Source organism: Mesocricetus auratus, unplaced genomic scaffold (assembly GCF_017639785.1).
Source record: "Mesocricetus auratus isolate SY011 unplaced genomic scaffold, BCM_Maur_2.0 Super-Scaffold_100008, whole genome shotgun sequence".
NCBI lineage: Eukaryota > Metazoa > Chordata > Mammalia > Rodentia > Cricetidae > Mesocricetus > Mesocricetus auratus.
The window spans coordinates 67,065,809-67,081,155 of NW_024429192.1; the positions used below are offsets into that span (position 1 = coordinate 67,065,809).

Genomic DNA, 15,347 nt, shown 5'->3' on the forward strand with positions numbered 1-15,347 from the left:
ATACTACTCCGGATACTAGTAATGCTCACCATGCTAAAGATGATCCAACCATTGCTGAACACTCAGGTAAGGGAAATATGGGCGTTGGTGAGGATTCCCCCCCCATGTTGATGCCAGTTAGTCATTCCAGCTCCCTGTTCATCAATTTTTATAACACCAATAATACATTGGAAGCGGCTGCTGCCAATGAGATTAAAAAGTCAGAAACTAGACATTCTGAGTTTCCCCCTCCTAAGCCTGATACCAGGGTCAGGAAGTAGGGGAATCCAAGAGATTCCCAGCGGCATACGCTTTTAATCCCAACACACCTTTATGCAAGTCCCAGGACAGCCTCCAAACAATACAGAGAAACCCTGACTCAAAAAAAAAAAAATGGTACTGGTATTAATTAAAGAAAAAGACAAAGACAAAGGTATATGGAATGGAAAATTTTGTTTACATTTAAGTTCTATTTTGTGAGTCATCTCTAAAAACTTTTGGCCAAAAGCCTGGCCTCTCTACCTTGCATCTACAGAGTTACAAGGAGTAGGTACGGCTGTACCCCATGACTGTAGCTCAAATGGAGGAATGATAAAGAACATACAGGACTTTTTAGTTCAAGGATTGGCTGGAGTTGTTCTTTTACATAGATTTCAATTAAGGAAACTTCATTGCAACAGACTAATCATGACCTAGGGAAAAAGGATGACTGAAAGATGCATGTATGTTCTGAATGTATGGTGTGGCCACACCGGTATGTATGAAATGTGATTGTGAATGCGTGAGTGTGAACTGATTATATGATTAAAAGGATACTTAAATCCCTTCAAAAATAGTTAAGAAGCTACCTAGATTGCGTTAAATATAGCCAAAAGGAACATCCAGCCAGTCTGTTAATGTTTTAACAGAAAAATTTAAGATACAAATGAGGCCTTGTCAGCTAGTGAGAGTTCTACAGGTTAGATTGGGAAAGACTGCTCACAGACTTCAAATAATTTTCAAAAGTTATTTAGTAAGCCCAATTTACCTAGATAGTTAACCAAGGAGGGTAGACAAATCCTTCTACTGTTATGGTCCAGCTTCAACAGTTCAAAAAGAAAACTTTTTTAGAAAATAAAAAGGGGGAATAATGCCCCCAGTCCCCACATGACTCATCAAATAATACACTCCTCATTTAAAAATTTTATAATGTGAATGCCAGTGAGCTTCAGACAGATTCTGGCATAATGGAACTTGAGCAACCATTGCTCAGGTCAAATGGAGACATCCATAGACTAGACAGTGGAGAAGACCCTAATTTGGGGTCGAGGGCATGTTTGTGTTTTCTTGCAGGAAAAGAATAAAGCTTCGGCAATTGTCAGACCATTTAGTGAGATGCATGGAGCAGAGAAAAACTGGACCTGAGACCATGGGAGCCTACCTAAGCCAGTTTGAGTGAGATCTCCTAAATCAGTGTTCCTGACCCTTGATGTCATCGAATCTACAGCCCAAGAAAGAAAGAAAACAGTCAGTTCGAGATTTCCAGTTTCTCAACAGACCTGCTGCATCAACCTTCCGGACCCATGAGTTTTCATCATGAAGCCAACAGAGAAAAAAGGACCCATTTAAAGCATTTGGACATTGGTATGGACTATGATGAGTGGCAAAAGCCTCTTTTCAGTATTTGAACAGGACATGGTCACTTGAAATATCAGACTTGATGGTTCCTATTTCTGGAATCACGACTAGGCCAGTGTATTTTTCTGGAGAAATGCAACTTGTCCTAATGTGACAACTATTGTTCATATTTTTCATAATGCTACATGTGTAACATCAATGATTGTGCCCAATGTATCTGTGCAAGTGCACTTTCTAAATGCTTTCCTGACCAGATCTTGAAACGATTGTAAACTTTATCAAATTGTAAATGTAAATCACATGCGGGTTACCCTTGTAACAGAATGTAAATCATGTGCATGTTACCCTTGTAACAGATGAAGGCTGGCAGAATGTTATGGCCCAGATCTGGTGATGGGTATGGTGATGGAGAGGCGCTATGTCAATGGGGGTCCTGGAAATGGTGGCAGTGGCGGTAGGCATTCTGGCTTTATGCCGAGCTCAAACGTGCGTTGTTCCAGAGGCAAGAGATCCGTAACCAAGTATTGCTTAGCTTAGCCCATGGCAATCCCGATAGCCATAAAGGTTGGTTACAGATGATTTAAGGTTGGGGGTATCTCCGATGACGGGCAACCTGTGGGGAAGACCCCTCCCACCTAAAACAGGGGTCCAAGGTCCCCCAAAGACGGGAAAGGGAGGGTGACCCTACTTGACCTAAGCCAGGAGTGCCTCATTTGAAAATAAAAAGGGGTGAATTGTGGGAACACCAGACCTTGAGCAGAGACCCACTTCCCCTTCTGCCTGGGAGTAGGCAGCTGTAAGACAATGTTTAGTAAAAACATGTTTACTAAAAACGATACAATAAGTTCCTGGCCACTTCCCCTTCTGCCTGGGAGTAGGCAGCTGTAAGACAATGTTTAGTAAAAACATGTTTACTAAAAATGATACAATAAGTTCCTGGGAAAGGCCTTCCCACGGAAACCGCCCTGACCTCGACCTTGTCCAAAGACTAACCGCACCTTCAAAAACCCACACACATCCACCTCTGGGGTCAGAGGAGAACCAGCCAGGGGAGAGGAGAGAGCAGAAGTTTCTCTGGTGGGAGCTTTTCTTAGGAAGTTTTTCTTGAACCTTTTTGGAGCCTGTTTAAAGTTCTCTTTATATCATTGAACGAGTCTCTGTGTTTTCAATACCCGACACCCTCCGCACGTTCTCGGACACAGGCCGCGCAGCAGACGTGACAGTTCTCAACCTTTCTGACACTGTGACCCTTTAACATGGCTCCTCGTGCTGTGGGGCCCCTAACCGTGTTTTCATTGCCACTTCATAACTGATATTTTGCTACTCTTATGAATCGTAATGTAAATATCTGTGTTTTCCAGTGATCTTAGGGGACCCCTGTGGAAGGTTCATTCATACTCCCCCCCTCAAGGAGTGGTGACCTACAGATTGAGAACCAGTGGGCTGGGACAGGGAAATGAAGAGAGAAGAAAAGAGACGCATAGGTCCGCACTGATTCTTGGAGATCTTTCTGGCCTAACCCTTCACCCTTCTCCAGACACTGGGCCCCACATCCCAGCTTGGAGGTTGAGGGGACTGGGGATGTCTGGGGTGGAGGGTGGGATGGTACCCCTAACTGAAAACCCACGAAGAGATGATGATTTCTAGGGAAGAATGAATAGTTTTCTTAAAGGGTGTAGCCCCTAGGGGACAGACCAAGCTGCAGTGGATTGTCCCACACCCATGAGTATGTGAGCAGCACAAACTGAACTCAGGGAGTTACTAAAATAAAAAGAGCACTAAAGTTAGGAGGAGCCAGAGGTGGATCTGAGAGGAGAGGGTGTATGTGTAAATATGATCAAAATAAACTGTGTGCATGCAAGAAGTTCTTAATGAACAAAAACATTTATGTTTTTCAAACTGAGGGGCTGGAGAGATGGCTCCACAGTTGAGAACACTGGATACTCTTCCAGAGGGCCCAGGTTCAATTTCCATCACTTATCTGGCAGTTCACAACTATGTGTGTAACTCGAGTTCAGGGATCTGGTACCCCTCTTCTAGCCTCTATGGGCACTAATTATGCACACAGTTCATAGACGAAACACCCATACACAAAAATGAAATTTAAAATAAGAAAGCAGGTATGCCAAGCACACAGTGAGTACACATTATGTCATGATTATTGGTGATAGTATGTGAAAAATATGCTAATATTTGAAATAAAATTCTCAACTTCTCTACATAGCTTATACATGTAAATACACTGTCAGTAATAATAAAAGGTCCAAGTGATGATGGAGCCACCATGGTCTGATTTGTGGGACCAGTGGAGGCAAAAGACTTTGAGGAGTCTCTCTGGTGAACAACCTTGTCATGGACGGATAGGGAACCCTAAAGCAGTGTTTCAACCTTCCGAGCACTGCAACCCTTTAATACAGTTCCTCGTGTTGTGGGGACCCCAACCATTTCATTGCTACTTCATAACTGTCATTTTGCTACTATCATGAACTATAAACTGATATGCAGGATATCTAATATGCAACCCTGTGGGGGTCGCGACCCACAGGTTAAGAACCACGGTGCCAAAGTCCTGGACAAGGGGACTTTCCTGGAGATATCTCTCCACTGCAGAAAAGTGGTAGCCTCTCAAATGACCTGGACTCCATTGTTAGAAGTATCTTAAATGATGCCATCATTAGGCTCAACAGTCATAGCACGCCCAATAGCTTCAATGTTGCAGTAAGTCTCCAGCCTTAGTATTTCCCACTGCTATTCTGTGGTGTTGATGAGTTTGTGAATGAAGCTGTAGCTCCAGCTTACAAGGACTTTTGCTTCTGCTTTAATCCTGAACACAACTTTAGCTACACAATAATAACTCGATAGAAAGAACTGTGGCCGTCTAATTCGAACCATCCTAAATGCCACTATTCTATAGCAAAGGCAGAAGAAACAGGAAATTAATTTTACTACACAGGACAGAATTCAATCACATTTAGTTTCTAGAAATACGTCTAAAGAAACCGAAAGTGCAAAAGCTAAAGTTGGGGTAGGGCTGGCCATTTGGGGGCTCCGTTAGAATCTCTATGGACTTGGGGATTCAGAGTAACCCATTTGGTTCTGAGTTCCTTCTCTGAAAGTTTACACCTGGTTTCAGGCTGTTCTCCCTGGCAGTCACCAGAAGGAAATTAAAAGGATCACATGAACTCACCTTCTCCAGGACCCCAGCCTGATAGCAAGACTTTCTCTAAAGCCATAGTTCTCTCAAAATAACAGAAGCAATTGGTTTTGCACAAGTTAGTTCTCAGTTGCAAGTTTGCAATATGAACAGACTTTGGCTCTTTATTAGCTGTTAGGGGTTTCATGAATAGCAAAAATCAGTGTCTTTGGACCTGGGGTCTCTTTCAATCACGGAGCAGTCTGAGAATCAGGCCCATGACCAGAAAAAGGCAGACAGGCTTGCAAGCACCCCCTGGTAGTTTTTCAGGCCACTTTAAGGATTCAGACAACACTTGGTATTAGCCTATAGCCCCCAATTTAAAAATTCCAGCTGGAAGGTCTGTGAAAGGCTCATCAGCTAAAGGCGCTTACTCCCAAGTCTGGTAACCTGAGTCTGATCTGCAGCACACACATAAAGGTGGCAGAGAGAACTAACTCCACAAAATTGTCTTCTGACCTCCATACCCATAACCAGTACGTGTACACCTACACACCTACACACCTACACACCTACACACACACATTGTTGCTCAGTTAATATATATTCTTTTCTTCTTTCTTTTTAAGAGAAAAGCTGAAAATTAGCCAGGTGAGACTTGAAAGAATTTGCCACATATGAGAATCACAATTAACAAGACAGCTCAGTGGGTAAAACGCAAGCCTGTGGACACGAGGCCAAACTCTAAGTACCAACCTGAAGCCGGACACGGAGACAAGAGAATCGCCAGTAGCTCGGAGGCCAGCTAGCCTGAGGTACCCAGCAGTGGCAAACCACAGAGAGACCCTGTCTGAATCAAGATACATGCTGATGGCCAAAGCCTGAGGGGAAGCTCTGTGGCACATGGCTGTCTGCTCTCCACACGATTTTAAACAAACAGACACTTAAATACTGAAAACGTAGTCAAGTTCCATGCTTCAAATATTTTCGAAGGTCAGCTATAGGGTTTTTGCTTTTGGCAGCGCAACATTTTTGTTGTTGTTGTTGTTGTGTTTTTAATGGAACACTCCATAGAGCACCAGTATTCGAAACAGACAGAAAAATATTCTAATGGGGAAAATACAGTAGACCTTCAAGTGACGTTATGGAAGAGGGAATAGAAAGATTATAAGAGCCAGAGGCCAGGGAGGTCTGGGACAAAACAGTGACCTCCAGACATTGGCAGTCACTGCACTCATGTGCCACCAGCAGCTGCAATTGCCCACCCAAGACCTACACTCTGTCGATAACCTCAAGTCAGGACGGGGGGGGCACTTGAGATCCCACCCCCTAGGGGGAGCTCATGGCTTCCATGTGAGGGGCTCCGTTTGGCAGGTTGCTACAGTGGAAGACCACATCCATGTGCATACGGGCAGCACTCGTTTGACTACGTGGTTATTAAAAGGAAAGCCTGGCAGGAACATGGAACTGGGAAGGGGGTGTGGTGGGGAATCTAGGAAGAGTGAGAAGGAGGCAACGCATTGAATATAGTTAAATATTCTGTACGCATGTGTGAAACTCTCAAAGGATCAATTCTTAGAACTATATTAAAAGAAAAAAGGTTTAAGGTGTGGTCCCCGTCTTTTTAGACATCTTTGGGGGCATTTTTCACTCCAAGGAAGCTGAAAACACGGCCTTGGGACAACTCTACTGTTCCTCTAAGCTATGCACGGGTTCTTGTTCGAGGGCTTTGAAATTCCCCAACCAGACCCAGAAGCATCAGCTGCTTGGAGAACACTCCACATACCAATCTCTCTGCCCAGCTGAGAGGATTTCAGAGATCCTGCAGAGGAGACGACGGCACACCTGTGCCACGGCCCAGCCTTGGTCCTAATGTTCTCCTTAGGAAGGTAACCCTCCCATTTAGTAGTGTTGAAGGGAAAATCTGTGGCCTCTATCATGGACACGTTCACATGGTCTCGAAGGCGGCAGCGTAGGGCCTCGACACTGAGCTTGACTCCTGGCCCTGGCCCCTTGTAGGACACTTTATACTTGTTCAAGTTCAGATAGTTCTTCAGGATCTTTTGCAGCCTGGGGTTGAGGTTTTTGGATGAGGAGTTCTTGTCCCACACCTGGTAGGAGGGCTGTGGTTTGACCTTGGCCACGAACCTGAGATGACTGAGGACTTGACTGTCCTGTTTAGGGTCTTGTTTGCTGCTTGCAGACATAGACTGGGAACCAGACCCCATGGCCAGCTTCTCCAGACTCTTGGCCACCTGAAATTCCTTGGCTTGCAATTTAAGAGCCTCATAGCTCCCTTTCTTCCACACACAGATGACTGCAAACAGGAGAAAGGCCAGGATGAAGTAGCTGAATTTTTTCTTCAAGTTGGTGTGAATCATAATGGAAGGTATGGGCAGGGGAGCCACGGTTGTGCACAGGAACCAAGCCTAAGAAAAGCAGAACAAAGGGGAGAACGATGATGGAGAGGATTTCTAAAGTGGCATGCAGCAGGGTGGTGAGCCAAGCATAAAGACACTTGAAGTCCAGTCCTAATTGCCTCCCACCAGAGATGCAGCCTTGAGCAAGCCAGGAGGAAAGAATAAAGAGTCTTAGTTTGGGCTCTGAATACAGACAGCATTCCTCCGAACTCGTCACTGAGCCCTGAACATTTATGCATCTTTCCCCTCTTAGTCTGTGCACCATGACTCTTGACCTCTGGTATTCTGCTCTAGCTCACTCAAGAAGCTTAGAGCAGAACCTGTCACATCACCCACTCCTACAGCCCAGGCTCTCCGTGCAATAGAGAGACTAGTCGATACACAAAACCCAGATTCTTGAAAGTCCTCCATCAGTTAAAAGAGCCAGAGAAATCCCCTATGCATGGTGACACAGTTCTGGAAGGCCTATGATCTGGAACTTCTAGACAAGAGTTAGCCTCACAGTCCAACATTCTGTGTACCCAAGTAGCTAGATCGTTCTGTGACAGAGTATAGGAAATCTTGGAAAGATAGCAAAGAGAGTCACTTCCTATCTGGGTAAAGAGATACTTTGTTTTTTTTTTTTTTCAAAACCCACTGTGTAACTAAATGGAAGATGGGAGCACTTTGAACTCAAACAAGGTCTGTGTCCTTTGGAAAACACTAATTCTTTCTTCTCCTGAGTGTACTTCACTGCAATGAAAGCAATTGCCCCTGGGGCGTTGCTAACACGGGAAGTCTGACGTCCTTTCCCACCAAGTTTGTTCCCAAGGATGTTTGAGAGAAACAGGAAAACTACTAGAGGGAAATTCATGAAGCCTGGGTTCTTGATTCCTTTCTCAGTGACCTTGACCAAGCCAATATATCTGCCCCTGAGCCTCTACAGGATATACAGGTAGTCATCTCTGCCCTAGTGTCTGTGGTGTGTTGGAAGCATTAAATGAAAGGGTGTGCTAACAAGCTGGAACTACCTAAGAGCAAAGGCAGGAGAATGACACTGAGTAGAGGAAGGAGAGCAGCCCTTTCACACGAGGGACATGTGGGCAGTGGTGCTGCAGCTAAGTGAAAGGTAAAATGGAGGACCTCAGAGGGATAAGAAATTCAGATGCAACATCATCAAGTGGGAGATCGAGGGTCATATCATTGAAAAAAATCAAGTAAATTCCCCCATTCATTCATTAGCACTAGCCACATGACCATACGAAAGCTCAAGAATAACTAGAGGAGAGATAGATAGCATTTAAGTAACCCTACTACAGGGGCTAGAGAGTTGGTTCAGAGGTTAAGAGCATGGGCTGCTCTTCCAGAGGACCCGGGTTCAATTCCCAAGCACCCACATGGCAGCTCACAACTATCTGTAACTCCAGTTTCAGGGAATCTGACAGTCTCACACAAACATGCATGCAGGCAAGCATCAACGAACATAAATTTAAAAAAAAAAAAGAAAGAAACCCTACTACAGCTTGGTTCACGCCTTTAGTCCCAGCACTCAGAAGAAAGAGGCAGGCAGATCTCTGTGAGTTCAAGGTCTGTGAGTTCAAGGTCAGCCTGGTCTACAGAGTTCCAGGATAGACAGGACTACACAAGGAAAACCCTGTCTTGAAAAATCCAAAAGAAAAAGAAACCCTACTACTTAGGTACTGTACCTTCAATGTCTCACCACACCAACACTACAAAGTAAATTTTTACAACTCTGTGTTATAATGAAGACACTAAGGCATGAGCAGTCTACTCCAATATCACCAGCTCACCAAACTGCTTGAACCAAGATTCCAATTCAGTGTAAGTTTGTATCTAATGTTAATTAAAGTGGTTCTCAACTTGTGGGTCAAAACCCCTTTGGGAATTACATATCAGCTATCCTGAGTATCAGATATTTACATTATTATTCATAATAATGGCACATTTACAGTTATGAAGTAGCAACAACACAATTGTATGGTTGTGGGTCAGCACAACATGAAGATGTGTATTAAAGATGTGCATAAGGAAGGTTGAGAAGCACTAGAAAGTTCTTTGCACTGAAGGACTGAGCTTTCATCAGGGTCAGTGAACAGTAAGCGCTGACCCTCAGAACTCAGAAACCAGAGTGCCCAGAGATGAAACTCTCAGCCAGAGCAAAGTGTCCTCCACCAGGCATCACTGCTGCGCTCTATTTATGCATGCTATAATGTCGAGTATGGTGCTCCCATGAGCTCAGTGTGTAGTTTTGAGAAATTCAAGCAATTCTGAACTCATCTGAGTGACATGGAAATAGCGATGGCAGCGAGGGTCCCACTTCACTGTTATGAGACTGGAGGTTCAGGGGAGGTTGCCATTGCCTTCCCCGGGATTCTTAGGGAAAAGGAATTTTCACAGATGACCCCAAAGGCAGTCTCAGAACCCTCAACTGGCCTGTATCAGTGTTCTCTCAGGGTTCAGGCCAGAGGTGCACAACAGGGAGGTAGGACTGCCTGAAAGGATCTGAGTTTTGTCATGACTCTTTGTTCTTTAAAAAAAAAAAAAAAAGCTGTTCCCCTAAAGCTCTCTCCAAAAGTTCTCTCCAAAAATTTTCTCTAAAAGTTCTCCTAGGTTTCCACACAGACACAATTAGCAGTTCTCTGGAAGTAGCAAGTATACCAGGCATGCATACCTCAGGGCCAGGAAGGCAGATAAGACCTGACAAAGCAGAGGAGACATGACTTGTAAAACATCTGGGCATAGCTTAAGAGGCATCGAGGGTTACTGGAGTAAGGGGCTAAGATTTCTAAGATGGGAGAAGGGGAGTTAGTACATAAAACTAATTTGTGTGGTTAGTTAAGCTAGAAGTTTGTAATTGATAAATGTAAAATAAGGGGAAGGTAGAGACACTATAGCTCTGCACTTTCTACACGCTGGTTTTTGATTTCGAGGCAGTTAGGAACACAGTGTCACAATAGCCATGGCAACTTGCATAAGCTGTGGAAGGAAAAATGGAAGCATTTGATCTACATTAGCATTTTCCACAAATGTTAGCTGATTAAAGGGGACTTCTCGGTGTTCTAGCTATCAAAGGGAAAAGCTAAGGTATGTAGTGTGAGATCAGGAGGCTGCTGTTTCCAGCCTCAAGGTAAGCAGTGGGGCACTCTTACCGCTGACGCCTGAGTGAGAAGAAATTCCTTTCTCAGGGGCCTATTCGAGAATACAAGGTACTCACTATATATTCTATCAAGATAATAGAGCCCCATGAAAAGTCATTCTCCTGACAGACATATGTGCCCAGTAGATGGAATATTTTCATGAGATAAACACAAACAAGCAGGGAAACACCTAAGCTATTCTTAGGGAAGAGATAAAGCAACTCATAAGGGAAATTACAGACAGGAGCAACCAATTTCCGCAGCCAGTGACTCCACGGCCTTGCCAGGTGGAGCTCCCTATCACTCATGTGGTAGGTCAGCCTGTTGAACATTAGTTATCCTGCTGTATTTCTCACGGCCTTTGACAGGCCTGGACCTTCATGGCCTGAGCACACGCGTCAGGAACCGTCCATCAGTGCTCGTGTGGTCCCTCCATATTATCTTCACCTGAGGCCAGCTGGGGTTTCTAGTCATGGCCACTCAGAGCTGAGGGGCCGTTCTCACTTGCCAGCTCTTTGAGCAAGACAGACACGGGGGAAGGCTTCACCTAATACCGACCTCAGGGGAAAGAGAGGTGACTGACTTTTTCTCCACAAGCTTTTGGAAAGCAGTATATGCTTTGATTTTTTTCTATCACCAGACTTACTCTGTAAGCTTCCAGGGTTTGCAGCTGATGAATTCACTGCCCTTGGCTTTCACCACACCCCTGCTTTGTTAACAAGCCATGTTTACAAAGCTTGGGTTTTGAGCCTAAGCCCTTATTCAGAGGAGAATGCTTCCTGGTATCATGTCCGAATAATTGGCCCCAGAACCAAACCTGGAGCAGAGTCATGCTAAGTAAGGGATTGGTGAGCTGGCAAAACTGAGTCCAATGAATCCTTATACCAGGAAGAAACTTCTAGAAAAAGAATACTGCAGCCATGCCCCTTACCACCCACAGAAACCAAGCCAATGCTATATAAACAATAAAGAATTTCTGTAAATAAAGAGCTCTGCTCTATCTACTCCTGGAAGCCTGTTTATTGTCAAATGCAATGTTTGGCTCATAAACGCTCTCATAAAAGGCTCTCAGTTATAGAAGATTCAGTCCTTCTATCTGCAGCTTAGAGCTGGACAAATCTACTATCCCCACCTCCTCGGCCCTCACTGACTAAGTTCGTAGATGACTAGGAAGGGAAGAAACAGAGGCAAAGTGGTGAAGTTGTAGTGAGACGAGGAAGACCCTAGCCACCTGCCAGCACAGTCGGGCTCACACTGTTTTACTCAGGAACATCACCCTCCGCTTTCTCAGACTTCTAGGAGCTTCTTACCTGCTTCTGACTAATCCCTCTGGGGCTGCAGGCCCTCCAGGTCATCAGGAACCCCCGGCACTATTCTCCATGAGAAAGAGGTTTACTTGATTAGGTCTGGAGGCCAAGGCTCATTTTTCTCAGGATGATCAAAAACCATCTGAAATAGAATAAAAAGGGGAGGTTAGAGTGATTTTTCTAGCAGAGTGATGTTAAATATTAACAGGATGGACAGGCACTTTTGTAGCTGTGGGCCATGGCATATCCCAGGAAGCACTGAGCATGCTGGAAAGAGTAAAGATGAATTACGGATGCAACTTTCAAGATATGTGGACCTTGTAGAGAGCCTAGAAAAAGAACCATGCCAGATGGGGATGCCTTAGAAAGACAAAGTGGGCACTACAAAACCATCTGGGAAGAAGCATGCAATTACTCTCCCCTTAAGAATAAATAGCAAAAAGGTTCACCCCTCCAAGAACACTCCAGAATGATTTTTAAACATTATTTATTTGTAGCAGAATATTTAATGATATGGAGAAGTTCATGTATTTTGAACATGGGTTACTGAACTGTAAATACTATTCAGATTCAGAAATAATACTTTAAAAAGAAAATAAAGCACTAGGAAAATATGGTACCTAGGACTGTGGAACAAGGGACATTTCCATCTTTGAAGTTTTATGCCCATTCAACAATATCTAAAATAGACATGAATTACTCTTTATAATTTAAAAATAAGGAATATAGCTCAAGGGGGAAAAGGGAATATAGCTCAGTGGTAGAGTATCTGTATGGTAAACATATGGCCCTGGGTTTGATCCCCAGTGTATTAAAAAAAAAGCCAAGCTTTATGTTTAGCATAACATATATAAATGTTTTTAAAGCTAAAAGCAGAACTCACTCTGTGTTTATTCTTTCCAGTTTTGATACTATATTTTTAAAAAATAGCAATTGGAAAGCTAAATTATTTTAATTGCAAGAAAATGTAAAACTAAGACTAAAGGACTAATATGGCAAAAAGCCTCCCCCAAAAAAGAGGCAAGCACCTTGAACAGATAAATCATAAATTAAAAACAATAGTTGAGACACTATGATCTTAAGGGAGGCACATTAAAATAATGGTTTAGAGACTTGACAGCACTTGGCAGTCTTGAAAACAGCTGTATGCGTTGCTGGGCAGATCACAATAAAGTTGTCAGATCACTGAAGAAGTACATAGCTTAACCCTTCTAGAAAGTACTCAAGCACTAAGGTCTTCTGACTATTGATCAAACTGCCATAAATCTAGGGCTGGATAAACAAAAAGAAGCAAATATACATTTCAGTCTCCTCAAGTGTGAAATGAGTTCCTACCTCCTACAGTTGTGGCGATTAAAAGAGGATTAATGAGGAAAGAATGGGAACTCTACAAAGCAAAATACGTATAAAAAGAAAAGGGTTTTAACCTCAAACCTATAAATAATGGTGAAAATCTATTGACTTAACTTCTAAACACCCCTTAAAGTTACATCCACATGAATGAATATAAATACATGTGAACTTCGGTAGCTGCAGAGAAGAAAACACCTAGAATATTTTAATGGAGACAGAGCATGTTGTCTGTACCACGAGTGCAGTCACAAGTCAAGCATGCTCAAGAGTCAGGCCTGGAAAGCTGGTGAGGAGCTCGGATTCTTTCTTATTCTGTTGGGGACAATAGTGAAAATACACTTCATCCTGTGCTTCAACTGCCTGCATAATATTGAGCTGGCCTTGAAGCCTATTTCAGGGGATCTAGCATTGTAAACCAGAAAGCATGCGAGCATAGCCTTGGACTAGAGTCTCCTAAGACAGCTAGTTTTCCTGTAAAATGGAAACTGGAAGCCATCCTATTTCAGAGGACTAACCACACCCAAGGGGTTTACCTTGGTACCCTGACAACCAGCTTTGCCAGCAAACTGCAGAAGACACTTCATTGAAGACCACAGGCTTTGCCTGAAAGATGATGATGATGTCATGAGTAGGAGCAAGACATAAGGCAGGCTCCAGACATGACAGAAGCACATGCAGATGTCACTTCATCCTTTATCAAAGAGTGCAGGGCTGGGGTTGGGGATTTAACTCAGGGGTAGAGTGCTTGCTTAGTAAGTCCAAGGCCCTTCCTGGGTTCAGTCCTCAAGGGAGGAAAAAAGAGTTCAGGGCTTTCTTTACCAATTCAGAGAATAACTGGGTTTGTGGCAGTCTCCAGAGAGAAGGAGAAAATGTCTCTGATGGCTCTCCCTCTATTCATAAGTTTCCTTTAGTGTCAGTATTTACCACTGTATGTACGTTCCTACTGATTGCTGCCTCTTTTCACTACAGATAGAAGAGACAGAAGAGACCCCGTCAGTCTCCTCCAGTGCTATTGTCAAGGAGTAACCCCAGACACTTAATGAGTGTTGAGCACATAGTAGGCTGGATGAGGCAGCTCTTTAAACACTTTTGTTTATTTCAGGCATTGTTGACGGAAGAGGCTCTTTCATAACCCCCTCAGAGAGCCCTGAACCTTGGATGAACCTCGGATCTGCAGATGAAAGTTCCCTGCCACTCTTAACACACAAGCTGTTGGGACATGCGATTTTTTTTTAATGGTAACACCCTCAGACATCAGAAGCCTCCTACCCCAGCTTTTCCTTCGTCATGTCAACTGCATTTCCTAAGAAAGTCTTGCCTCCTAAGAGGATTAAAAGCCACACCTAACTTGATCCCCAAAGTAAACCAGTTGAGACTGTCTATGTAGATCTACCATGGGTCAGAAGACAGCTAGTCATCTGATGATCTTCAACCAGCTACAAAAGTGAGAGCAGGACCCTTGGCTCTGGATGACAAACAAACAACTATGATAGAGACAGCCACGATTCATTTAGCACTGGATACATGCTAAGCACTGACCTGAGTTTATAATTCAAAGCACATCTGATTTGTTATCAGTATGATCTGGGGAAAGGGGCCATGCTCTGTCTCTCACCAGTCACATGATCGTGGTTGATTTCATTTCCCATTTTTGATCCCTGATGGCCAGTCTATGCATAATGCTGTCCCGCAATGACAGTACTTTCCAAACGTACACACTGCCACTCTTCTAGACTTCTGCTTGATCTCCCCTCCTGGTCTCTCTCCACTCTGATAAACTTGCTCCTTGTTCGCTAGAAAAGCAGGGTGTCCCAGTACAGACCTTTCACTGCTGAGTCATAGCCCACGCTACCTGAGTTCACCCATATTGCTCTTGTTATTTCAAATGAACTGGCCATGTCCAACAACTAGTGACTATTACTTATCCACTAGATTCCATTTGCAAGCCCCTCAAGCCACATGAGTGTCCAGATCCCTCCCCGAAGGATGGTTCCACCTGTAAGCACTGAACCTCAGATGCAAACGTACCCTGGCAGTCAGGAACCAAGGGATATCACAAAGTCACTTTAAGCATAGCAGCTTAAGCTTGCTCCAGCGAAACAACACTGCTCAGGTCCCCCTGGAATGTAACAACTCCACTCTGCTAGGGGAAGGTGTCCCCGGGCAAAAGTGTTACATATGTATCTGCTCTGTTCCAGCTTCTGAGAAAGTTGTTACTTCTCTGCCCTGCTCCACTCTGGCCAAGGTCGTCACCCAAACCTCATTCAAGAGATTTATTGAGAGGGAGGAATCCAGGAGGGTAGCAGCCTCTGACAGGGAGGAAAAAGGCAACTCCCAACTGAATAGGCACAGGCTTATATAGGGTTTCTTAGGGGCAGAGTTTTTCCAGGGTGAAGAGTTC

The 15,347-nt window shown here is 44.0% G+C and overlaps 1 protein-coding gene across 9 annotated transcripts in view; it reads right to left on the reverse strand.

Annotated features, from left to right (window-relative positions):
- The window catches only part of St6gal1 (ST6 beta-galactoside alpha-2,6-sialyltransferase 1), a 140,192-nt gene that overhangs the window by 41,085 nt on the left and 83,760 nt on the right, over positions 1 to 15,347 (reverse strand). For 8 of the 9 annotated variants that reach the window (XM_005071608.4, XM_021228097.2, XM_040751035.1 and 5 more), the window contains 2 exons: positions 11,597 to 11,735; positions 6,516 to 7,158 (listed from right to left, as the gene is read on the reverse strand). In XM_005071608.4, the coding sequence (XP_005071665.2) occupies positions 6,516 to 7,158; positions 11,597 to 11,641 (688 nt within the window). In that variant the 5' untranslated portion in view covers positions 11,642 to 11,735. Of the gene's footprint in view, positions 1 to 6,515; positions 7,159 to 11,596; positions 11,736 to 13,479; positions 13,529 to 15,347 lie in introns of those variants that run through there. The other variant, XM_021228102.2, reaches the window with a different exon arrangement.